The 27,535-nt window shown below is 35.7% G+C and overlaps 1 protein-coding gene across 1 annotated transcript in view; it reads left to right on the forward strand.

Moving 5' to 3' along the window:
- LOC144980869 (intraflagellar transport protein 80 homolog) overlaps nt 1-25,978 on the forward strand; it is a 31,693-nt gene extending 5,715 nt beyond the window's left edge. Inside the window, exons 5-18 of the mRNA XM_078928752.1 lie at nt 278-367; nt 5,774-5,911; nt 6,708-6,832; nt 8,311-8,484; nt 9,945-10,019; nt 10,926-11,089; nt 12,365-12,429; nt 13,189-13,324; nt 16,165-16,312; nt 17,343-17,514; nt 18,329-18,418; nt 19,488-19,660; nt 21,495-21,618; nt 23,686-25,978. Coding sequence (XP_078784878.1) covers nt 278-367; nt 5,774-5,911; nt 6,708-6,832; nt 8,311-8,484; nt 9,945-10,019; nt 10,926-11,089; nt 12,365-12,429; nt 13,189-13,324; nt 16,165-16,312; nt 17,343-17,514; nt 18,329-18,418; nt 19,488-19,660; nt 21,495-21,618; nt 23,686-23,847 — 1,836 coding nt within the window. The 3' untranslated portion in view covers nt 23,848-25,978. The remainder of the gene's footprint in view (nt 1-277; nt 368-5,773; nt 5,912-6,707; nt 6,833-8,310; nt 8,485-9,944; nt 10,020-10,925; nt 11,090-12,364; nt 12,430-13,188; nt 13,325-16,164; nt 16,313-17,342; nt 17,515-18,328; nt 18,419-19,487; nt 19,661-21,494; nt 21,619-23,685) is intronic.
- Nucleotides 25,979-27,535: the final 1,557 nt, after the last annotated feature.

The following is a 27,535-nucleotide window of genomic DNA, read 5'->3' on the forward strand; positions in this document are numbered from 1 at the left end:
TTTTTTTTTTAATTACAAGGCACACTTTCTCAAACTTTCTTTGGAATTTTGGAATTCTATAAATTAAGATTTGTTTTAAAAAATGTTATTTTACAACTCAATTAATTCTATTATTTGGCTTTCATTTTTTTGGGACGATTTTGGGAATAATCTATTAACAAATTCATTGTTGATCTTGACATTAAAGGAAAATATTAAAAAGACGAGGCAAAATATTGGAGTGTGTGTGAGTTTTGTTTTTATACTCTGAATTTATTACTTTTGTTTATTTTGACAGTGGAAAGCTCACGAAGGCATCATCTTGAGTGTTGATTGGAATCCAGTAAATAAGCTTATTTTATCTGGAGCTGAGGATAAAAAATACAAGGTGAAAACAATTTAAAAATTATGAAATATCATGTTCTTGTCATTTTTTATTATTATTATTATTATTATTATTATTATTATTATTATTATTATTATTATTATTATTATTATTATTATTATTATTATTATTAATATTATTATTATTATTTATTTATTTTTTTTGTTGTTGTTGTTGTTGTGAAGAATATGTTGTGCTAAGAAATGTTGAATAATATGTTTTACTGCACATTGAAATGTGGATCCAATGCCAATGGCTAAAAGATAATATCTGTTTGGATCTGAGCTTATTAAATCTGAGTTGCAATGTACATAACAATCCGAAAATAAGTGGAATTATTCCACTCCTAATCTTGGAAAAGCCTGTCATTTCTTAGTTTAAGCATACTCGTTGAATAATGCTTTGAACCCATTGAATCAAAATTCTATTCAAAGAATGTATAATACATTTGCTCAATTCATTGGCTTAAATAGAGGTTGAAAAGACAGCTGACTGTCATCTGCAATAACTTTTTGGTGCATATGAATAGAAATCCAATTAATTTTATCGTCAAAATTGTCATATTAGCAGATGAAGAAAAAACACAACTGTATTAGAATGGTGAATCAACTAATTGGTTATCAAATATCTAAGAATTTGACTTAAAGGGGTGGAATGAATGTATTTTTTCATGGCTAAAGATTGATTAATTCGTTTGGTTTTTTTTTACTGTAGTGATAAGTTGTGTACTTAAAATGATTCAACTAATAAATCATGAAAGAAGCCTATATTACTACACTTTTGCACAGTTCGATTTGAACATTTATCATAATCATTTTTATTCTTTTAATTAATCAATGGATTTTTTTTTTCAACCTTTTCTTCTGGAAGTATATGACAGTATTTCGAGGGGTGCCTGCGCAAAAGCCGTAACGATGATTTTGTTGATTTTTCAGGAGAGCAAATCAAAACTTTGCGGATGGAATTTAAATAGTTAACCAAAGACTATCGTGATGATTTTTATACCAATACAACCGTGATTATATAGTCTGCTTGATTGTCAGGACCTCTGTCACTTTTATATTGTCATTTTTAATAAAACGACGCATTTTACGTAGCTATTTTCATTACGGCTTTTGTGCAGGGACATTTTTTGAAAAATGTCACAGTATCGCTCTGCCCATTTACCGTACATCATGTTACTTGCATAGTGCATGCCGCCTATCCCGTTCTCATGTGGAGGTTTGGCAGCCCAAAAGCCGTAACCGGGAATAAGACAGAGCTGTCAAGAGAAATTACCCTAAACACATTCTGCTCAAAAGCTGTAACTAGTGATACGGTGCAATAAAAACCACAACTAAGCGTAATTCTGGCCTGCCATAACACAGTAACTTGCGATACGGTGTTTGGGCAGGAGTGAATGACTGATGTACTTTGTTCAAAGACTACGAAATGACACCGTAACACTGAGAAAATAAAGAAAATAACAGAGCTCTAAACACATTTTTGACTTTAAAAATTATAGTAAACATTCATTCTGATGCAAATAATCGTAATTCGTCCAAAGAGGGACTCAACAACTCCACACCTCTCTCTCCTCTCTCTCTCCTCTCTCTCTCTCCTCTCTCTCTTCCTCTCTCTTCTTTCTCTCTCTCTCTCTCTCTTCTCTCTCACTGACTCTCTCTTTCTCTTCTCTCATTAACTCTCTCTCTCTCTCTTTCTTCTCTCTCACTGACTCTCTCTCTCTCTTTTTCTTTCTTTCTTCTCTCTCTCTCTCTCTCTCTCTCTCTCTCTCTCTCCTTATCACAAAATCTCTCTCTTTCTCCTCTCTCACTAACTCCCTCTCTCTCTCTCTCTCTCTCTCTCTCTCTTTCTCGTCTCTCCCTCTCTCTCTCTCTCTCTCTCTCTCTCTCTCTCTCTCTCTCTCCCTCTCTCTCTCTCTTTTTTTTTTTTTCTCTCTCTCTGAAAAATGGCAAAACTGCTGGCATTGATGAGTTATACCCCGACATGATTACTAACTTTGGACCAGAAACAATAAACTGGCTGGCAAATACTATGACAGACATCATGGACAAGGGCACATACCCACAAATTTGGAAACATGCCAAAGTAATAGCCATATTAAATCCAGACAAACCAATGACTGAACCATCCAGCTACAGACCAATATCTTTACTTTGTTGCTTATACAAGCTCCTGGAAAGAATTGTACTAGAGTGAATCAACTCATTTGTAAATCCCTGCGCACTGCCATAACAAACGGGCTTTAGACTACAAATAATCAGACGTGAACAGGTCCTTGCACTGACCTCATACATTGAAGCAGGCTTTGAGAGAAAAAAACCCCCAGAAAACTGGTGCAGTCCTAATAGACTTAACTGTAGCTCACGGATCTGTTTGGATAGGCGGACGATGTTAAACCTTTCAAAAATGATTCCCTGTTGACAGACGCTTAAACTGCTGTCTACCATGACTGGACAAGACAATTTCATGTCATATTGGGAGAAAACAATAGCAAAATACCAAAAATTAAAAACAGGGCACGACAAGGTTCAGTTTTAACACCAACTTTCTTCAATATTTATATCTCTGAAATGCCAAACTTCCAAGCACTCAAACTTGGATGTCTTAACGACTGGGCCTTAGCCTATCGATCGAAAAACTGGAAAGAGATTGAAGAAGTTTTACTCAAAGACACCTCCCTCCTGAAACAATACTTGGATAGGTAGTAAATAAAAATGAACATCACCAAATCAGTATCCACAATTTTCCACTTGAATAATCGAGAAGCAACAAAGGAATTGAAAGTCATAGGTGGTAACTCAATACTTCCTTCAAACCCCAATCCTAAATACCTCACATTTGACAGACAGCTAATTACCGAAAACATTGAGGGAACTGCAAAGAGAATCGCAAAAAGAAACAGCCTGCTGAGAAAACTCACAAGTACCACCTGGGGAGCCTCACCACAGGTACTGAGAATGTCTGCTTTGGCACTGTGCTACTATGTGTGAGAATGCTTTTTGGATGAGGAGCCCACATGTAAGCCGCATTGACATCCGATTAAGAGAATCAATGAGAATAATAACAGGCTGTCTCAAGTCAACTCCAACTCAGTGGCTCCCAACACTGAGAGGCATTGCATCGCCAAGTCTTACACAAGACGCTAATCAAAGGATACATGCAAGAATTGATGAAGCCACGGATAACACTCCTATAAAAATAATCATAAAGGGAGCACCTTCAACAACAAGGCTCAAATCGAGAAGACCTTTCCACCTAACAAAAATGGTAGACTTCAGAGTGAAAGAGAACTGGAGCTAATGTGGAACAGGGTAAACACCAAAAGGAGGAAACATCATAAAAGATCCCACCAAAAGAATGCCTGCATTCCAAAATGCCAGGAAATACTGGGTTTCCTCAAATCGCCTTAACAGGACATGGCAAAACTGCATCAAATATGTGCAGATGGAATCGTGGGAACAACTATGCCTGTGAAAGTGTCGGGCAGCTCCAGAGACCAGCAATCACAGCGTCCTCCGCTGTCCAGTAACGAGAACTGTAGGTGGCTATGAAAAAGTTCTTAGGGCAGAGGAAGACTTCCCAAGCTGGTTGATGAAATGAATTTGGAGTTGCAGCCATGCGCTACCACTACTCCTCTCTCTCTCTCTCTCTCTCTCTCTCTCTCTCTCTCTCTCTCTCTCTCTCTCTCTCACTCTCTCTCTCTTGCTCCTCTCTCACTAACTCTCTCTCCCCTCTCTAACAAAATCTCTCTCTCCCTTCCTCTTCTCTCAACCAACTCTCTCTCTCTTCTATCTCACTAACTCTCTATCTCTCACTCTCGCGTTCTCCTCTCTCACTAAATCTCCTTCACTCTTTCTCTTCTCTCTCTTTTTCTCCTCTCTAACTCTCCCTCTCTTTCTCTCTGCCTCCTCTTTCATTCTCTCTCTCTCTTGCTCCTCTCTCACTAACTCTCTCTCCCCTCTCTAACCAAATCTCTCTCTCCCTTCCTCCTCTCTCTCTCTCTCTCTCTCTCTCTCCCTCCCTCTCTCTCTCTCTCACTAACTCTCTCTCCCCTCTCTAACCAAATCTCTCTCTCCCTTCCTCCTCTCTCAACCAACTCTCTCTCTCTCTCTCTCTTCTCTCTCACTAACTCTCTATCTCTCACTCTCGCGTTCTCCTCTCTCACTAAATCTCCCTCACTCTTTCTCTTCTCTCTCTTTTTCTCCTCTCTAACTCTCCCTCTCTTTCTCTCTGCCTCCTCTTTCATTCTCTCTCTCTCTCTCTCTCTCTCTCTCTCTCTCTCTCTCTCTCTCTCTAACTGCCAGTCTCTCTTTCTCTATCACACACATAAAAACTTTCTCTTTCTCTCTCTGTGCCTATCTGTTTGTTTGTCTGCATCTCTCTCTCTCTCTCTCTCTCTCTCTCTCTCTCTCTCTCTCTCTCTCTCTCTCTCTCCCTCTCTCTCTCTCTCTCTCACTCTCTCTCTCACTCTCTCTCTCTCTCTCTCTCTCTCTCTCTCTCTCTCTCTCTTTCCCTACGATGAGATCTATGCATACGAGGTGAAAATTACATTTCAAAAAAAAAGATCAGGATTGCTTTCCTTAATCATCAAAACGCAGATTCAGTCAAGTAATAGTTAGACTTATCAAGTTCAATGGTGGCCAAAGGAAAAAAACCGTCTCATAATCCAGAGCTTGACCCATCCCTTAAGTTGTGATGTCTTATCCTGTAATCGATACTGGCAGGTAGGGAATTTCAAGACTTGGATTAAGTGTTACCCAATTGTCTTTCACCATCAATCTTGAACGTTAAAAGTCGAATTTTACATTATTGTAACACAATATTGCATCAAAGTCATTGTAGCATCTCATACAATGTCACATTACGGTCTTTCAGATGATCTAACTCTCATTTCCAACCCCATATTTTTCACTGCTCTAAGACCGTAAATTCAGTCAAGGCCATTGAGCTCGCCATTGTAACCACGGTGGCATAATTTTATGCCTGCCCAAACGCCTTATTGCTAGATACGGTTTTTGGGCAGTCAACTTTACCTTTGCATTTCCACCTTTTCGGCAGGCGGTAAAACGGTAGTTACTGTTAAGGCTTTTGGGCAGTGGCTGATAGGCACTGTTTAGAGCGTCTCAAGTCTGTATTACACGCTACGGCTTTTGGGCAGCCACATTATCTGTCTAAAAACATTACGGTGTTCGTGTTTTAATTAATAAAAATTAATTAATTAATATTTTTGCATATATTTTTTTGTAGAAATAAACCTTACTCCAACCCAAGTTGATTTATGTAAAAAACTAAAAATTGAATTTTTTGACGTTACGGCCTTTGCGCAGGCACCCCTCGATTTGTTCTTCCATAGATAGCACTCTTTCTTATTAAATGTTTATTTATTAAAATTGTCATTTCCACCAGGTTTGGGATGTGTATGGACGCCCATTGTATTCCAGCTCTAGCCACGAATATCCAATGACAGCTGTTTCATGGACCCCAGATGGAGAAATGTTTGCTGTGGGCTCTTTTAACACTCTTAGGCTATGTGACAGCAGCGGAGTAAGTCTAAAATAGAATTCCATTTCTTTTTGCCTTTATTTTTAGAATTGATGTCTAAGGTCAACACACTAGGCTTGCTGCCCTGTGTTCTTGCCCTGTCAACAGGGCAGACATGTGCCCAATGGATTCGTTCAAAGCTTTTTGATTAATTTTAACTTAAAACACCAAGGAGTACACACACACACTCTCCAACTCTTGACCCTTCATCATTGTTTTGGATAGTTCTTGACAATTTTCTTTAATAGAGATAGAAGTAAATCTTAGTGGTATCGAATGCACCCATTGGGTCTCCCAGTCAAAACTAAAATGCTACAATTTTTTTTTACAAAGGATAATAGGCAGGCCTTGTAATAATTTTACTATTACCTTAGAGTAAAATTGAATCATCCCCAAAACCAAAGGAATATAACATCTAGTATTTATCTTTCTAACTCTAATAAGACATAAAAAAGAGATATGGCTCAATGTTGTTTATGAAACTTAAGCTTTTATGGAGCGCAATGTCTACTAAATGTGCACACAGCACTTTACAAAGGTCCCTGACCAACAACGACATGTAGCATGCAGAGCGAGGCATGACACCTGTTGGCGATAATTCGATCGATTTTTTTTCCAACAGAGACAACGCTGGTAACAGCGACTACGGTGAGAGAATGTGAGTAAAGAGCCTTTTTCAAGGACTCAACTATTGCACCGAGTAGGCTCGAACCCAGGACCTTCTGATCCAAAAGCGGGTGCCATACCACAAGACCATATAGCCGCACGTTAAATAAATTTTCCATTTTGTCTGTTTCAGTGGTCCTACGCATTAGAGAAGCCACACACAGGAAGTATCTTCAGTTTGGCATGGTCAGGTGATGGGACACAAGTGGCAGGGGCTTGTGGGAATGGGCAGATTATTTTTGCTAATGTTGTTGAAAGGTATAGTTTCCTTGAATAAAAAAGATTATGATTCTTGTTAAATGATTTACACTTCCATACACTTATGTATTTTATCTTTAATTTGAATTTGGTTATCCTTATCAGGTATTTTGTGATACTATCAATTCATTTGTTACTTGAATGAATGACGTCTTTTGCATTTGACAATTTTCTATTTTCTGTTTTTATATCTTGAAATTATTTTTTTTTAAATTGGTATTACTAAAACTGTTGAAAAGATGATAATTAAAGGCAGATAATTTATTTCATTGTATTTGGATGTGAAATGAATAATTTGAAGTTACAGATGTCTCTTTGTAGTAGTGAATGGTAAAGGAAATAATTGTTACTAATACTATAAATCAATCCTAATTACAAATCACCTGAAAGGTGGTACTCAGGTCCTGATAGTTCAGTGGTAGTGCACTCACTTCATAGACAAAGGGATTGGCCAATCCTGAGTGTCATCACGATTATTTCGGACTCCCCTTCCACTCAGCTGTGATTGGGTAGTTGTGGATCTGTTAGATCTAGTGGAAAGGATTTTTGCATTAGCCTAGCAGTATCCTGTTTAAAGGGTTGCAAGAATTTACTACCGTCCTTCACTACAGAAATTGGTTAAACTCTGAAGGATTTTTTTTTTTATGAGTTCATCCCATTTTCTTTAGCATTTAATAAACAATTGATTTGAGACTTAATTATGTACTTCTGGGTGGGGTTACTGACCTCCCATAGTGGGCAAGGAGGTACTTACTGCCTCTTCTATTCCCCTATATCTGTTTTCCACTGACTTTCTGTCTTTGTCTTGAAATGAGATTTCTTGGTTTTGTCCTGGCCCTGATTGGATGTCCTGGCTGAGAGGGAAACAGTCAAATGTATAGTTAGTTTTGGGAGATGATTTTTTTTTAAATCTTGTAAATCATTTCTCTGTTATGAACTGTATTATATTTTGTTTACGTATTATATATAATTTGCAAACATTTGACTGTATTCCTCTTAGTGGGGACCTGTGCTTGTGTCTGGATGAGACTTTTAGTTGATCTCAAACGAAGTACTTTGATAGTGTGCTCTTGGAATCTACATCTGTTTCCTATTTGAACCAATTCCCCTTTGTCTTACCTTTTCTTGGGTGCTTTAATTATAATTCTAGAACTTTTTACTTTCCCATTTTCTTTCTTTTTACTGGTGCTGATATGACCTTAATGTGTTGCAAGCACCGTTAAACCCTTAAAAACAAAAACATTAATTATGTACTTACTTTCCAAACCAGTTATAAGCTGAGCTCCAACGTTTTGGTTTTGTGCCATAATGTCAAAGTTGGATGTCTTTTGTAGTCGTTCCAGATGACTGTAAAATGTCTAACTGGTACTTGGGTTTGGTGGGAAGAATGTGTGTATGAGATTACAAGCAGAGACCTTACACCTATCTGTACATTCTAATTTACTGTTGTTCACTTGTTCTTTTTCATTTCCTAACAGACGACTTGAGTGGAAAAATTACGAGGCTACTGTCGCAGGCAGCAAACAAATTCATGTTAGAAATGTTATGAACGATGCCACAGAGAAACTTGATTTCCGAGACAGAGTTATTAAAGTTTCCTTAGGATTTGGCCACCTGGTAGTGGCAACATCCTCCCAGTGTTATATATACAGGTAAAATGAAAATAATGCAAAGATTGCTGCTTGAAGACTAGAAGTAAATTCTCTCTCTGTGTACGGTTATGTAGTCTTGTGGTATGACACTCGCTTTCGGATCGGAAGACCCTGTGTTCGAAACTCGCTCAGTGCATAGTTGAGACCTTGGAAAAGGCTTTTTACTCACATTCTATCACCATACTCCGGTGTAAAATGAGGACCTGACTATTAACAGCATTGTCACTGTCAGAAAAAAATCGTAATATTGCCTAACAGGTGTCATGTCACGTCTTACATTTACTTGTTGCTGCCGGCTAGGGACCCATTATAAAGCACTTTGAACACATTTAGTGGATATTGCGCTATAGCAAAGCTCAAGTTTTTAAAAATTACAAAAGAGATCATGGAATAGAATCTTCAATTAAATTAAACGGTTTTGCCTTATCAACGTGATCCTCTTATCTCACATTCTTGTCTCATTCATTATGAATTGTTGACAGAGGGGAAACCTGTCCACATCATTTGTACCACTCCGCCTCAATACATTATTAAGTTGGGATTGTTTAGGTGCTAAATATTGAATTTATTTGTACTCATAGGTATAAAATTTGGGTTAAAAATGTTTTAAGGGGGGGGGGGGGGGGGCCAAGTGGCAGATTTGTTAAGGCACTGTACTGTGACCCAAAAGGTCCCAGGTTCAAGCCATGCTTCAGACACTTTCGTTTTTTTTCCTTTTGCAAGATAATTAACCCCAAATTTGCTCACTTGGACAACATGGGTGATTCCTGTCGCCATCTGACATCTTGTTTGATGAATTATCTATATTCCTTATGGAATGCCAAGGCAACGATATCATATGATGTCGTGGCAGATGGGCATAATTTAAAATTTTTCAAATTTATGATTTATTAAGGACAAGAGATATAATTTCTTTAAATGACAAAATAAAATAAATTCAATCTTCTATCAATTTTACTTCAAAAATCACTTTCTAGCATCTGGTTACCTTTGCGCAGTTTGGTCACATTTGACGTCGTAAATTAAATGGAAACTTTTCTTCCTTTTTGTCATTGCTATAATCACGTAATATGGGGTTTGGTTAATTTTTAAAAAATGTTTGTTACAAACTGACTTTTGAAAAAAAAAAAAAAAAAGATGCAGTTTCAAATTTGGCCTACCAGTTTTTCTGCCCTAAACAATGTTAGACTTTATGAGGTAGTGTTGTTATTTTGATTTATTGTAACTTTTTAACAAACAAAAGAAATTTTCAAGCATACGAGGAATCAGACACGATTTTTGTTGTTGTTTTTGTTGTTATTATTGTTACCATTATTATTATTATTATTATTATTATTATTATTATTATTATTATTATTATTATTATTTTTATTATTATTATTATTATTGTTATTATTATTATTATTATTATTATTATAATTATTATTATTATATTATTATTATTATTATTATTGTTTCAGTACTAGAAATTGGAATACTCCAATGATCTTTGACCTGAAAGAAGGAAGCGTCACTCTTATCAAACAAGCAGAAAAGTTTGTATTATGCTTATTGCTTTTTAAGCATTTAATTGTGCTCTCCAATTTATGATATTGTATGTCAAATTTCTCTCTCTCTCACTCCCTGTCTCTCTGTCTGTCTCTCTCTCTCTCTCTCTCTCTCTCTCTCTCTCTCTCTCTCTCTCTCTCTCTCTCTCTCTATCTCTCTCTCTCTCTCTTTCTGCCAATGATGAGTCTTTGTGTGTAATATCAGTTTCGGGTAGTGTCAAACATGTTTATTTTAATATGTTTACAGTAATGTATGTCCTCAAAGTTTAGGAACAACAGATGAACGTCCTAAATGCAACCTGACTAAGTAATTCTTATGAATTATTATTTTTATTCCTGGCTCAGCGGATAGTCCTTGCTTCATAACTGAAAGATACAGAGTTCGATCACCCGCCACCACGCTGTGTGACCGTGAGGAAGTCAGCTCGCCTTAGTTCAAACGAGGCGCTTTACTGCGGCTGATGCTTGGGTTATTCCAGTCTTCCCTTGGAATAGACACTAGAAACAAATTTACCCTTTGGGATGAATAAAGGGAATTTTATTTTTTTATTATTTTATAAACAAGAATGAATATAACAGCTTCAAAAAAGAACAGAATAATAAACACGGAACATTTCGGCCTCAAAACTTTTCTTCAGCTAACAATAATAAGATTTTAAAAAGTATTTATGCTTTTATTGTACTTGTTGACTGAAGACGGGTTTGAGCCCAAAATTCTCTGTGTTGGGTATTTTGTTCTTTTAAGAACCTGCAATATTCATTTTTGTTTATTACCTTCCACAGTCCACAGCATCTAGCAACGTAGTATCACTTTAACATGTAGTAACCTTTAAGTGTTTGGTTTCATATTTGATTTCAATCTCACAATTTTATTTATGATCTTACACTTTCCAGGCACTTCTTGCTGGTTGATGGTACGGGTATCTATGTGTTTTCCTATGATGGTCGTCTTGTTTGCTCCCCACGCTACCAAGGCATGAAGGCAGACATTTTGAATCAACAAACCATTGCTCTTAGCAATGACACAGTAGCCATTCGGGACAAGACTGATGAAAAAGGTCAGGGCTAGGGGCTTTGTGCGGCTATGCGATCTTGTGGTATGACACTCGTTTTTGGATCGGAAGATCCTGAGTTTGAGCCTCGCTTGGCACCTAGTTGAGTCCATGGATAAGCTCTTTTTTCAAATTCTCTCAGCATACTCAGGTGTAAATTGAGTACATTGCTGTTCATACCGTTGTCTCTGTTACATGTTGCTGTTGGTCAGGGACCCTTTGTAAAGCGATTTTAGCATGTTGGACGGATATTGCGCTATATAAAAACTCAACTATTTTTTTTTTTTAAAGATCCTTGAAGTATAGTCGATGAGATAAGGGAATTATTGTCTTTTCTTTTTCATGTTTGGGATTATGACCTGGGATGAGGTTTTTTTTTTGTTTTCTTTTTACGGCACACCCAATTCAATCCAATTCATTACTGTTACAGCCTCAGTGTTGAACACAATTTTCTGTAGATATAAGAGGTTTGACTAGTACAGTTATAGAGGTTTGTATATGAGAAATTTTGTATTAGTAAAATAACTAAAATATTGAATGACCAGCGTCATCCACTAAGACCATCAGTTCTTATGTAAGAAAGGAGTGGTCGCCCTTTCTCTATTTCAACAAAAATAGAGAGGCACCGAAAATCTTATCCTGCCGTCCAGTATTAGGCTTTATAACAACAAGCAATAATCATTTTATATAATTATTTTCCCTTTTTTACTTTCAAATTTTAACTATTTTACCTAGTTGAAATTATTCATATATAAAGTGCGGCTCTGGCTGTGGAACCGTTCCTTATTTATATATACGTCATATTTCCATTATCTGTTTATCTTACTGTGTAAATTATTACACGTCTGTATAAAAAAAATCCTTTTTGGGATACAATAAATTATTATTATTATTATTATTATTATTATTATTATTATTATTATTATTATTATTATTATTATTATTATTATTATTATTATTATTATTATTATTATTATTCAAAACTGTACATTTCTTCTATTATTCAAAGTAAGAATATTCACTTGGCTTAAGGAATTGTTTGATTCTGTTTATAATATCGCCTAACAGGCATCATGCCATGTCCTACATGTTAATTGTTGCTGTCGGCTAGGGACTCCTTATAAGTGTTCTAGTTGAATATTTCCTAAATTTCTTGTTATCATGCTCTTAAAACCGTTTAGTTGCAATTTTTTTTTGTTGATTTAGGTTCAGATTACTCTCTTGTTAAAAAAAAAAATACTGATTTTTTTTTTCATGAGTTATTGAACTTGTTCTCTCCAGTTGTGTATGTATTTGACGCACAGACAGGAAAGACCATGGGAGATGGAAAACCCATTACACACAAGGTAGGGAGGATTCTCAATTTGCTATTGTGGGAATACAATACATGACCAAGTGAATTGATTTTTGCATTACGGACAGATCTCTGGACAAAATTTGGAATATTTGCAATTGAAAAATGGACATTGAGTTGAAAAAAAAACCATAGAAAAAAAATCAAATTAAAAAAAAAATTCCAGGTTAGATTGTGTTAATGACGTTAACCTCTATTGTAAAATCGGAAATATGGACATACAAATGAGATGGCCATGCAGCGTGTATGAGAAAGTGCCGATGTAACAAATAGAAGAATGCATGAGAAATTTATTTTACAATATCAGCGTAAGTTACTTTGATTTCTAGATGTTGAGCTAACTTTCCATGTTTGTTCTCTCATTTTTTAGGGGTATGCATAATAAGAATAGGGGAGTGGTTAAGGCATTGCACTGTTACCCGGAAGGTCCCGAGTTTGAGCCATGCTTCAGGCACTTTGTTTTTTTTCCTTGGGCAAGATTATTAACCCTCAATTTTCTCACTTGGACAACATGGGTGATTCCTGTTGACATCAGACATCTTGTTTGATGAATTATCTATATTCCTTCGTGGAATGCCTTGGCAACGATATCTTATGATGTCGTGGTGGAAGGGCATCATTTTTTTTTTCATGGTTTTTATTTTACTCCTCCATTGTCTGATTCCAATTTTTCACACCAATATGCTATCGTACAATCTAATCAAAACCTTGTTCCTGTTGAAATAACTTGCATTCTTACTTTACTGTTTAGGTTGAAGTGATGGACATCGGTTTGGACCAGTGCGGCATCACAGCTGAAAGAAGGATAACTCTTATTGACAAGAATAGGGACTTGTTCATGACATCCGTTCGGATATTTGGGGCTGAGAGAAAAGTTGTTAAAATGGGTAAGTTTGAATTAAGTTGTTTTGTGGTCATCTCACCCCAGAATTTTATTTAAGAGTGCCGTATTCACTTCAGCAAACACCCTCATGGTAAAAAAAAAAAATGGTTTCCATTAAAAAAAAAATATATATATATATAAATAAAAATTGATAAATGACATTAATAGAGTGCCAATCTTCCTCGAACATGTTCAATTACAAGACATAGTTGACATGAGACAATTAAAGAAATAAAATGAGAAAATTAAATGTTAGAATTTAAGAAAATTAAATATTATAATTGTTGACAACAGTATAAAACAAGTTATAAAGCCATATTGAAAATCATGGTAAAAGCATTTTTTGTTGTTGGTTTGTTTGTTTTTTTGTTTTTGTTATTTGATTTATGTATTTATTTATCAACTAATTAATTAATTTATTTATTTATTTATTTGTAAAAGGATTCAGAATTTTGTTTATATTTTTATATGGACAGCCTGTCTCAACATTTTCTATAATTTGTCATCGTTTGTATTGTTGACTGACGAAGGATTTTAACTTTACATATTGTTGTATTTATTATTCTCTATTGAGGTTTCTATCTTTACTTTAACCAGTTTTTGCGTTAATTAAGGAAACAAACAAAATTAACAACGACTTGAACGATTTATAAAGGAAAAGAATTAAAAGAAAAAGGAAATAAAAAAAAGAATGAAGTGAAATTTGTTTCTGAAGCCTAGCTTGCTTTTAAAGTTATTTCACATTCTGTTAATTTCAAGTTCAAGTTCAAGTCCATAAGATACAAAAGGCACACTGTGTCCATCATCGCAAATCTTATACACATAAATATTACCTATCACACCACTCTAACCCTGTCACTCAAGTCATTCAATCCTCCCCATGTTTTTGTATATGTAGAAAACGTGTTGAAATTATGTTGGGTCTGTGTGGTAGTTTGTTCCATTCAACTGTATTTGTATATATGTTGGGTCTGTGTGGTAGTTTGTTCCATTCAACTGTATTTGTATATATGTTGGGTCTGTGTGGTAGTTTGTTCCATTCAATTGTATTTGTATATATGTTGGGTCTGTGTGGTAGTTTGTTCCATTCAATTGTATTTGTATATATGTTGGGTCTGTGTGGTAGTTTGTTCCATTCAATTGTATTTGTATATATGTTGGGTCTGTGTGGTAGTTTGTTCCATTCAATTGTATTTGTATATATGTTGGGTCTGTGTGGTAGTTTGTTCCATTCAATTGTATTTGTATATATGTTGGGTCTGTGTGGTAGTTTGTTCCATTCAATTGTATTTGTATATATGTTGGGTCTGTGTGGTAGTTTGTTCCATTCAATTGTATTTGTATATATGTTGGGTCTGTGTGGTAGTTTGTTCCATTCAATTGTATTTGTATATATGTTGGGTCTGTGTGGTAGTTTGTTCCATTCAATTGTATTTGTATATATGTTGGGTCTGTGTGGTAGTTTGTTCCATTCAATTGTATTTGTATATATGTTGGGTCTGTGTGGTAGTTTGTTCCATTCAATTGTATTTGTATATATGTTGGGTCTGTGTGGTAGTTTGTTCCATTCAATTGTATTTGTATATAAGTTGGGTCTGTGTGGTAGTTTGTTCCATTCAATTGTATTTGTATATAAGTTGGGTCTGTGTGGTAGTTTGTTCCATTCAATTGTATTTGTATATATGTTGGGTCTGTGTGGTAGTTTGTTCCATTCAACTGTATTTGTATATATGTTTGTTCTTGCAAATGGTTGGTGGAATTTGTTGGCCTGGTCGAGTATCTATTTTTAAAATTGTAGATTGGAATGTTTATGGCTGAGTGTTTGCTTTTGACTGTTTTGTGAAATAGATGTATGTGCACGTACTTTTGACAAGACTGGAGTGTTGGCCATCTTAGTGTGTCTAGACATGCTGTCACACACCCTACTTCCATCTTGCGGCAATTTGTGGCAAATCTTGCAGCTGATCTCTGAATCCCCAATACTCGTTTTCCAATTGTTTCCTGTCATTGTCTTGGAATGAGATTACTTAGTTTTGTCCTGATCCTTGCCGGAGTTCCTTGGCTGGGAGGGAAACAGTCGAATGTATAGTTATAGTTTTGGGAGATGATATTTTTTTCCTTGTAAATGATCTCTCTGTTATGCATTGTATTATGTTTAGTTTAAATATTATATTATATGATTGGTAAACATTTGAGTGTATTCCTCTTAGTTGGGACCTGTGTTTGTGTCTGGATGAGACTTTTAGGTGATCTCAAACTAAGTACTTTGACGGTGTGCTCTTGGAATCTACATCTGTTCCCTATTTGTTCCCAGTTCCCCTTTGTCTTACCTTTTCTTTTGTGCTTTAATTGTAATTCTATAACTTTTTACTATCCCATTTTCTTCCTTTTTACTGGCGCTGATATGACCTTAATCAGTGATGATACTTTTCCGCGGATCCGCGGAAATCCGCGGTTTTCTCTCCTTTCCTCGGTTTTCCTCCTCAGATCCTCGATCCGCGGATATTTCCTTCATTTCCTCCTTTTACTTTTTTTTTAATATAATAAATCTTTAAAAAATACCTACTTTTTAAAAAAAATATATATATATAAAAAATTTCCTCCTTTTACTGGACTCCGGGCGTTTTAAAATTGTACTCAAAAAAAGTCATCCTGCCTACTTTCCTGTGGTGCAAGAATGTTCTAGGTGAGTTTTCCGTTTTTCCGAGACTTTTCCTCCTTTTTGACTTTTTGTGAGTATCATCACTGCTTAATGTGTTGCAAGCGCCGTAAAACCCTTAAAAACAAAACAATGATCTCTGAATGTCTTCTATGGGATTTATGTCCTTAATTTATGTTTTACAGCCACAATGATCCAATCCCATGTTTGGAATGATGAAACAAACATGTTGTCAGCCATGACAGATGGAAAGATTCTAATCTGGTTTTATCCCAATGCTGTCTACGTGGACAAAGATCTTCTGCCTAAGACATTGTCTGAAATTGAGACAAGGTCAGTATTAAATGCAATCATTTATTCTGGATTATTTCCCTTCCCTTTGATGACTTTAATTCCTTTCATTGATCTTAATCTATAACATGTCTTTTAATACTGTATGATCTTGATTTTTAAAATATTTTTTTTACTTTCAATATTTCATAGAATGTAAATGTAAATTAGTATATGACCATCTTTTAATTTATGCTTTTAATTTATGACGAGTCCACTTTAAAATAGAAAAAAAAAAATTCCTTCAGAGCCACTCGGCCCATAGAGCAGGAGTTTATCCTGGTTTCCAAAGCATGAAATGGACAATAGCAATTGCTTGCTGTCCTTTGGATAGGATGCTAGCCCATTTCAAAGTATTTTCCACCAGATCTAAACAAAAAATATAAATCTCGACTGTACCTGGGGTTAACCTCGGTCCCTTTTTGTGTGAAGCAAGTGCTGTACAACTGAGCTATCGGGAGCCCGTAGTCCACTTTAAACATCTGCTAAATCTCTTTATCATCATTGGGGAAAACACTGTTGTTGTCCTTGCTATTTTTTTCTCATTTTTTAAAAAGAGAACTTTCGCTTTATAGAACAATACCAGAAGTGTTTTTTTCAAATGTCATATTATTCCATAGTCATTCTAAGGGGTAAAATAGACTGAATGAGAAGTTCGGGGAGAGAAATTTTAGTAAAGAGCCTTTTCCAAAACTGTGCGCCACTCAGAGCCAGACTTGAAACCTGGACCTTCTGATCCAAAGGCGAGTGTCATAACACTAGATCACATAGCTGCACTTAGTAGGTTCTGATAGTCACCTATTCAATTGTGCACCTATATTGATTTATCTTTTGGTAGTCTTTTCTTTCCTCAATCACCTATTCATTTGTGCGCCTATATTAATTGATCTTTTGGTCGTCTTTTCTTTCCTCAATCACCTATTCAATTGTGCACCTATATTAATTGATCTTTTGGTAGTCTTTTCTTTCCTCAGTCACTATTCAAGTGTGGACCTATATTTATTTATCTTTTGTTTGTCTTTTCTTTCCGCAGCCAATTTGGAAAGTCTCCCTTGTTAGTAAATTTCCTTGGCAGCCATTTAATCCTAAGGAGGTCCGAGGGTTCCCTGATCTCAACCTCCATCTCCCCCTACCCCTCCGTCTTACACAGCTATGTCATGGCAAGCAAGTGGGATGACGCTCTTAGGCTGTGTAGATTTGTCAAGGTGTGTATTCGAATAATTTGTTGCATTAGTAACGTAGAGAATAATCACAAGTCATAGTTTGTTTGTTTTTGTACTAAGCTGCAAGATGCTGCAGACTGTTGAAAGTATTCAAGAAAAATTAATGTAATAGCTGAAAAAAAAACCAACAAAAAAAAAACAAACAAAAAACCAATTTACTTATTAATGAATGTTTTGGACTCGAAAACCCTTCCTCAGCAAACATCAAACATCCTCCTTTTTTTTTTAGTCTCTCTGAACTTTGAATGAAATTTTTGTCTTTTCGAATGTGTTTTTTTTGAAGCTGTTATTTTAATTTTTGTTCGATGCTGTTTATATTTAAAGAATTGTTCTAAAGCTTGAAAATATACAATTTGTTACATTTTAAACGGAAGTTAGCGGTTTATAATCAAATCTGAAACTGAAAAATTTAGCCAATTTAATTGTTTTCCTCCCAAAGTCATTAGAAAATTGCAATAGACATAAAGCAAGAATAAAAAACACACCTCTATTTCCTCATAAAAACATGCTATACAATTTAAATAACTTTTTGATGAAATTAGTTGCCAAAGGAGAGTCGCAATTGTTAAACAGACTTTTAGATTGTTTTATTTTGAAAACGATTGCTTAAATCCCCCCCCCCCCCCCCCCCCCCCCTTTTTAAAATTTAAAAACAAATACATTAGTTGCATTCTACATTGAGTTATGGGTGACCTTGGGTTTTCAATTTATCATTAGTTTTAATCTTTGTTATGGAGATGGAACGCCAATCAATTTGAATCTCATTGTCTTTTTTTTTCGTTCTGTTCTTTAACAGGAAGACAACCTTTGGGCATGTCTGGCTGCTATGGCAACGTATGCCAAAGACTTGAACACGGCAGAGGTCGCCTATGCTGCTATCAAGGAGGTATGTTAAACTCAACAGATGGGATACTGATTAAATACTCAACAGATGGGATACTGATTAAATACTCAACAGATGGGATACTGATTAAATACTCAACAGATGGGATACTGATTAAATACTCAACAGATGGGATACTGATTAAATACTCAACAGATGGGATACTGATTAAATACTCAACAGATGGGATACTGATTAAATACTCAACAGATGGGATACTGATTAAATACTCAACAGATGGGATACTGATTAAATACTCAACACATGGGATACTGATTAAATACTCAACAGATGGGATACTGATTAAATACTCAACAGATGGGATACTGATTAAATACTCAACAGATAGGATACTGATTAAATACTCAACAGATGGGATACTGATTAAATACTCAACAGATGGGATACTGATTAAATACTCAACAGATGGGATACTGATTAAATACTCAACAGATGGGATACTGATTAAATACTCAACAGATGGGATACTGATTAAATGTTATTTAAAAAATCCCCCCAAAAATGTTATACTTAATTACGTATCCAAACCTCCTATGTGGTCTAGTGGTATGACACTCGCTTTCGGATCGGACGCATAGTTGAATCCTTGGCAAAGGCTTTTTACTCTCATTCTCTCATCGTACTCAGGTGTAAAATGAGTACCTGGCCGTTAACAGTGTTGTCTATTAAAATTGTAATATCGCCTAATAGGCGTCATGTCTCGTTCTACATGTTATGTGTTGCTGTTGGTCAGAACCCTTTGTAAAGTGCTTTGAGCACGTTTAGTGGATACCCAATCACTGCTGGGAGGACAGGGGGGTCAGAAAAAATCTTGACTGCACCCGTTATCGATCTCGGTCCCTTTGCTTGTGAAGTGAGTGCTCTACCAACTGAGCTATCAGGACCCCTCCCCCCCCCCCGGACACACACACACACACACACACTCACTAACTATCTAATACCAATCTACCTCAAAGCAGAGTATCTTGTTTTTTTTTTTTGTGGTGTTAAAATGATAATTTATTAAATTGGTCGATAATTTTGTCTCTGTTTATTTTTATTTTTTTCACAGGCAGACAAAGTACAGTTTATCATCAGCATCAAAGACATTCCCATTAAGGAGGCTCGCAATGCAGAGATGGCCGTACTGTGTGGTAACCAACAGGATGCAGAGGCCATCCTGCTACAGGCCAGCTTGATTTTCAGGGCCATCATGCTAAATGTACAACTTTACAACTGGGATAGGTTTGTTCTTTTATTTGCTCTTTATTCATTTTTGGGGCACGTTAATGGTTTTTGATGATTCGTTGTCTATTGGACCTAAAGTCAGGCTTTTGAGCCAAATGGATAAAACAATAATACATAATTGAGCTTTTATTTAGCGCAATATCCACTGAATATGCTCAAAGCACTTTACAAGGGGTCCCTGACCAACAACAACACGTGACATGTAGAACGGGACATTATGCCTGTTAGGCGATAATACAATTTTTTTAAATGAGAGAGACAACGCTGTTAACCGCCAGGTACTCATTTTACACCTGAGTAACACCTGTGATTAAAGAGCCTTTTCCAAGGACTCAACTATGCGCTGAGCGAGGCTCAAACCCAGGACCTTCCAATCCAAAAGCAAGTGTCATACCACTAGACAACATAGCGGCACAAAGTGAGATGTTTGTGACTCAGAATCCTAACGGCTCTGTCCCATATGGACTGTTAGGAGAATGTGGTCTGTCACTGAGTGATGATGATGATGATGATGATGATGATGATGATGATGATGATGATGATGATAATAATAATAATAGACAGCACACATGAAAACAATCCCTGAAAGGGCTTTTATTCATGCACCAGATTAGGGTTTTATAAAAAAATAGCTGGGGAAAAAAATGACCAGCATAATTTGAAACCTCTTGTCAATCGGGTCATTACTACATGAAAGTTCCAATGTCGTCTTTTAGAATTGGTTCTATATGGCCTGCTGGAAGAATAAATCAAACAATATGGAGGTTAGTGAATATCGCAAAATAAATAGAAATAGAATATATAAATGTGTGTGACTCAGTGTTATGGTCTTTGCTTTGTACCTGAAAGGTATTCAGTTCGACTGCCCAATGTGCTGTGTGGCACTGCAGCTGACACCTGGGTTATTTCAGTCTTCTCTTGGAATAGACCATAAAGACAAATTTCCCCTTTGGGATGAATGAAGGGAATTTTTATTATCTAATTTTTATTTTTAAAAAAAGTTTTAATTTATTTATGTATCTATTTATTTATTTAGCGCCTTTTTAAAAACATTCTGGAAAAATGAATTAATCAGTGTGAAGAATAGTGGGGACTGCAAAATAATTCAAAATATACTATTTAAATGTTTATGATTTTATTTATAAAGCATTTTTTTAAATACACTTAATAAAGCTTACATAGTGATAAGAAAACTACCCGTTTATGTCAGATTTTCTGTTTTTTAGCCTCCATTTCCACACAGTAAGTATTGGATGATAAGGCTTACTGTTAGATCTGCAGAATGTATCATGAATAGACTTCAGCTCCATGAACCTAATATTTCTAAAAGACTAAAGTTCTGAACGTTGCTTAGTGTCTGTATAGTAAATGATTTAATGTTCATTTCTATTTGAATCTTAGACACTTTCTAAAGATTTCTGGCTTGCCTATAACCATGGACTCATTCTTATTTGATTTTGTACTATTATCACTGTGAGAAAAAGATATGTATTAGATTTATAGTGCAATTTGGGGGTCCTGATAGCTCAGTTGGTAGAGCACTTGTCTCTCATGCATGAGATCAATCACGGAGTGCAGTTTAAAAACATTTCTGGCTCCGTTGTCCATCCAGCATTGATTGTGTAGCTGAGTTTGTTAGATCAAACGGAAAATACATTGCGATAGACGATCAGGTAGCAAGTGACTGTCATTGTCTATTTAATGGTGTAGAAATAGTGAAAAAGTCCAGCTCCGTGGGCCTAGAAGGACTATTTAACTTAAAGTGCATCTTTGTTCCTTTCGGCCCCCCCCCCCCCCCCCCCCTCCCTCTCTCTCCTCCTTACATGTTCAGGGCACTTGAGTTGGCCGTCAAGCACAAGACGCATGTCGACACAGTCCTTGGCTACAGGCAAAAATTCCTTGGGAGATTTGACAAGTCTGAAACCAACAAGAGGTTCTTACAGTACAAAGAAGGGGTGAGTCTCCATCACATTTTAATGTTAATTGGGCTATGACCAACGTGTACTTCTTTGCAGGTCTGATGACCCAAATATTGGCTCACCGTCTCAAAGTGGTATAATGTTGGGGTGAGCTCGTAATGAAAATTGAATGTTTAACTAGAAATATGAAACTTAGGGTTAATTTCTATAAATTATAGTGGTAAATTAAGATAATTTCTACTCATTAAAGTGGTAAATAAAGATGATTTCTTACTTTGTAACAAGAGTAAAGTTCCTATTTCTTATCTCCTTAATTCTTAAGTTACTTTTAGAGGACCAATTCATCCTGACATAATATCATTTTGAGACGATGAGTCACTATGAATACGGGCTCATTGTTGTAATGGAGATACTCTCAAACCAACGCAAAATATTGTCCATTGCAACAATGTTAAATCACGCCTATAATTGCATTCAGTAATCAGACCTGAAAATATGTGTCACCTATTTGAGACCATGGCGCAAAGCGATCTTTGAAATGACATAATATCCACAGAATGTTCATGTGTATGGAAATGACCCTTGCATGTTATGGGTTATTCTTTATTTTTTTTTGCTAGTAAATTGAAACAGTTAACAGAAAAAGCTCTACATCAAGATTATATTTAATAATAGTCCAAACATACTGCTGTTTTTGGGTCATGACCGTATTGTGCGTTAGGGTATTCAGTTTTAGCTCCTTGAAAAGTTGGCCGCTATGCCAAATGCATGTATGGAATGAGTTTATCTGCTTTTATATTTTAAAAATTTTGAATTTACTGTTGGTAATTTACATAAATGAATATAGCACCTTCAAAAAAGAATAAAATACCAAATATTGAATGTTTTAGACTCAAAACACTTCTTCAGCTCATAACAAAAACAGTGAAAACGTTGATACATCACTTTAAAACCAGACAGATGGCAGAAGAGGATTAGACGCGTCCAATCAGCCGGCACAAAGTTGAAATATAAACAAAAATTTAGTTGACTTGTCAATTTTGTATTAGCTGACTAACAAAGAAAAGTAGAGCTTTTATATAGCGCATTATCCACTAAATGTGCTTGAAGCGCTTTACAACGGGTCCCTGACCAACAGCAAGACCTAACATGTAGACGAGACATGACACGTATTAGATGATATTACAAATTTTTTTTACGACAAAGACAACACTGTTAACGGCCAGGTACTCATTTTACACCTGAGTATGGTGAGAGAATGTGAGTAAAGACTCTTTTCCAAGGACTCAACTATGCGTCAAGCAAGGCTCGAACCCAGGACCTTCCAATCCGAAAGAGAGTGTCATACCACAAGACCACATAGCCGCACTAGCCGTGCTTCATACTCTTACAGAGCTGCCTACTTGACATTTCTAAAATTCATAGTTTCCAAGGGGGTAAAATAAGAAAATTCACTTTAAATAGCTTTAGAAATACATAATTTGCCCTCAGCATAATCCAAAAATGCCCTTTAGTCCTGAATATAGGTTCTGAGGAACTAAACTTTCCTTTTGAATAAGGTTTATTGAGTCAAAGAGGAAAATGCAGTTCTGTAGCGGGAGCCAACAATTTGTATATTTATACACATTTTTCGTAGTACTGGACTATTATGTCACCAGTAGTCTGGTTTTCGTCATCTGCTTCACAATGACATACGACTGGTAAGACAGGGTGGGTCACATTTGCTGCAGGTCTAGTCTGCTTTGTGGAATTTGAAAAGCCTGTATTCTTTGCTGCTATGTGGTCTAGTGGTATGGCTCTCGCCTTCGGATCAGAAGGTTAGAGTCTCGAGCAGTGCATCGTCGAGTCCTTGAAAATGCTCTCTACTCACATGCTCTCATCTCACTATAATCAGGTGTAAAATGAGTACATGGCCGTTAGTAGCATTGTCTCTGTTATCAAACAAATTGTAATATCACCTTACAGTTCAGTTGTCTTGTCCTGCATGTTCAGTGTTGCTGTTGGTTGGGGACACTTTAAAGTGCTTTGAGCACATTTAGTGGATATTTCGATATATAAAAGCTTAAGTGTTTTTTTGTTTTTTTATTCTCTTGTCTTTTTCAGGTGGAAATAGACTGGGAGAACATCAATCACAAGATTCAAATGGAATATCAGAAAGAACGAGAAAGACCCACAGCTGGTGGTAGTAGTAGTGGTGGTGGTGGCGGTAGTGGCCCGTCCTCTGGTCCAGGAGGCCGTTCTGGCCCAGGGAGTCGGCCGTTATGATAGAATTTTTAAAAAATTAGTAATCTGTTATATTTGATACACATTGTGATACTGGCTTCAACTACAAAGATGGATGAAGAATTTATAGACTTTAAGTATTGACAGAGACAATGATGCAATGAAATTCTTTTAAACAAACTTAAAGTATTTTTATATAATGATAATATAATCTCTATCATTATTTTTATTTCCTCGGGGAGAAAATAAAAATGACTCGTTGAAATTTGGGCTCATCCTGAGTCATGCAGGATTCGGCTCAATGCTATATCAACTGAACCAGCTCCACTCACACCTCTCTCCCATTTCTCTAAAGCATTATCTGAGTTTGAGACTGTCATAATTGATTTTATTTTAGAATGAAGAGAAGTCTCCAAGGCCAATCTGATTATGTACCCTATTTAGAACGATTCGATGTTTTGTCTTCAAATTTGGAGTATTTTTTAAAATTTTGAACCTATCAAACTAGATTTTACTTCAGAATGAAAAGAACTCTCTATAGCTAAATTTATTACACTATTTCAAATTACTAGATTTTATAACTTTCAAATTTGGATAACTAAATTTTAGATGAATACAGAATACAGATCTAGGGTAATATTATAGTTTTTAAAAAATGAAATGACTGCTAAGGTCTTTTGATGGGCGTCCCAATAGCTCGATAGAGTGCTTGCTTCTGAGGGACTGAGGTTGATCCTGGGTGAAGTCAAGAATTTTTCTGTCCCCCCTGTCTATCCAGCAGTTATTTGGTAGTTGGGTCTGTTAAATCTGATAGAAAGTACTTTGCAATAGACTATATCCTATCCAAAAGATGGCGATCAATTGTTTTGCCGTTTCATGCTATAAAAACCATGATAAACTCCGGTTCCATGAGCCTCTTAGCTCTGAAGGACTACTTTAAGGTCTTTAAGCATCTGCTCAATTTTTTTTTCTCGGAGATCTTTTTTTGAGAAGACAGTAAAAACAAAATAACACTAGAATTTTAAAAACCTGATTGCGAAAATATGATGAATCCATTAATCCAAAAGGTTGTGGGAATATGATTGTGTTAAAATTACAAATGATGCATGCTTTAGTGCGAGTGAGTGTTTGTGTGTGTGTGTGTATGTGTGTGTGTGTTTGATGATGTGTAATGCATGCTTGGGTATGTTTTTTTTATGGATGTGTCTTGGTGTTAATGAAGAAGAACAACGGCTTCTTGAGTTCTAGAATGCCCAAATGCATAGCGGCCAACTGTCCTGATAAAAGCGGGACTGTCCCGATTTGGCAATATGGAGAAAAAAATTTAATGAAAAAAAATGGACTTGTTGTGCATGGTTATGTTTTTGTTTTGGCTAATAAATTAAAACAGTTAACAGAAAAAGCTCTACATCTAGATTATATTTAATCATAGTCCAAACATACTGCTGTTTTTGGGTCATGACGGTATTGTGCGTTAGGGTGTCCAGTTTTAGCTCCTTGAAAAGTTGGCCACTATGATGCCAAATGCATGTATGGGATGATTTTTTATTTTTAAAATTTTGAATTTATTGTCAGGTGGTTGACTAGATTTGTAAAGTGTAGAGTTCTAGACACACTTTGTATTGTCAGGTGGTTGACTAGATTTGTAAAGTGTAGAGTTCTAGACACACTTTGTATTGTCAGGTGGTTGACTAGATTTGTAAAGCGTAGAGTTCTAGACACACTTTGTATTGTCAGGTGGTTGACTAGATTTGTAAAGCGTAGAGTTCTAGACACACTTTGTATTGTCAGGTGGTTGACTAGATTTGTAAAGTGTAGAGTTCTAGACACACTTTGTATTGTCAGGTGGTTGACTAGATTTGTAAAGCGTAGAGTTCTAGACACACTTTGTATTGTCAGGTGGTTGACTAGATTTGTAAAGTGTAGAGTTCTAGACACACTTTGTATTGTCAGGTGGTTGACTAGATTTGTAAAGTGTAGAGTTCTAGACACACTTTGTATTGTCAGGTGGTTGACTAGATTTGTAAAGCGTAGAGTTCTAGACACACTTTGTATTATAATTTAATTTTGAACAATTTTGAATGATCTGGTATTTTCTTACTATTTTCTTACCTTTATTATGAATTGTCAAAAATATAATAAAAGTATGCTGACTGTGATAATCTCAAAATGATAGCAAGACCTTTTTTGTTATTTACTTTTTAGGATAGAATAAAATAAGTACATAATGCAAGAGGTTGGTGGGACTGTTGATACAGTATCTTCTGTTTTCTTCTTCCTGTTTGCAATAAACATGAGTTTTAAACTTGATCTTTTAAATCAGTGCAATATCCACTAAACACGTTCAAAGCGCTTTACAAGGGGTCTCTAGCCAACAGCAAAACTTAACTTGTAGGATATGACACGACACCTGTTCAGTAATATTACAATTTTTTCTGAGTCATTGGTTTGGTTTAGTAGACTTGCTCTTCGACCCAAACTCAAAGTATAAAAGTATGTGGAATACTGCTTCATCACTCCCTAGGATATCTTAAAGAGACCAGGCCAATATCCATTCCAAGCCAACATCATCTCTCCAAACTCGAGATGAATGTCGCAGTTTTGGCAGAGAGTGCTTGACAATTGTGCAACTTCCAAGCACGCCTTTTAAGCTCATTTTAAGCATATTTTAAAGCTCATTTAAGGCATATTTTGTACAAAGGCAAGCCTTTGTTGAATTGACTTTTTTAGACAACCTTGTGTTGACAGCTCGGGTCTCTGGTAGTGGAAGAGTGACGACCGCTTCTTCGAGTATCAGCCACAGGTTCTGTGGTGATTAGTTAAACACAACAATTTCTGATAATCGTAGCATCAACTTTAGACTTGGTCTTCTAACCAAACTCAAAGTATAAAAGTATGTGGAATACTGCTTCATCACTCCCTCGGATATTTTTAAGAGACCAGGCCAATATCCATTCCAAGCCAACATCATCTCTCCAAACTCAAGACGATTGTTGCAATTTTGGCAGAGAGTTCTTGACAATTGTTCAACTTTCAAGCACGCCTTTTATGCTCATTTTAAGCATATTATTTTGTACACAGTGAAAGGTAAGTCTACTTTCCTCTGCTTTTTTTTTTTTGTTGAATTGCGACTTTTAGACAACATTGCGTTGACAGCTCAGGTCTGGAAGTGGAAGAGTGACGACCGCTTCTTCGAGTATCAGTCACAGATTCTGTGGTGATTAGTTTAACACAACAATTTCTGATAATCTTATCATCAACTTTAGCATGTCTTCATTTAATGGTTCCCTAACATCTTTGGACTTGAACAACGGATCTCCAAACTTCGTGAAGTGCGCTATCTGGGCACGTTCCTGTAGGGTAAGAGGTCCATCCATTTCTGTAGGGCTTTGAAATTTCTAAAAAATTAACAAAACATAGATTTAATTGCCGTACATCAAGGAACTGACACAAACAATTTGAGAAGAATATTATAAAATTTGAATAAATTATAAGTAATTTAAAATAGGGACTAATATTATTTTTATATTAATATATATTAACATTGATAATATTATATGATATATATTTATATTGCATTATATTATATTATTATTATTAATATTATTATTATATTATTATTATTATTATTATTATTATTATTATTATTATTATTATTGTTATTATTATTATTATTATTTACTATTATTATTATTATTATTATTATTATTATTATTATTATTATTATTAT

Source organism: Berghia stephanieae, chromosome 10, assembly GCF_034508935.2.
Source record: "Berghia stephanieae isolate SIO BIC M18660-M18661 chromosome 10, UCSD_Bste_1.3, whole genome shotgun sequence".
NCBI lineage: Eukaryota > Metazoa > Mollusca > Gastropoda > Nudibranchia > Aeolidiidae > Berghia > Berghia stephanieae.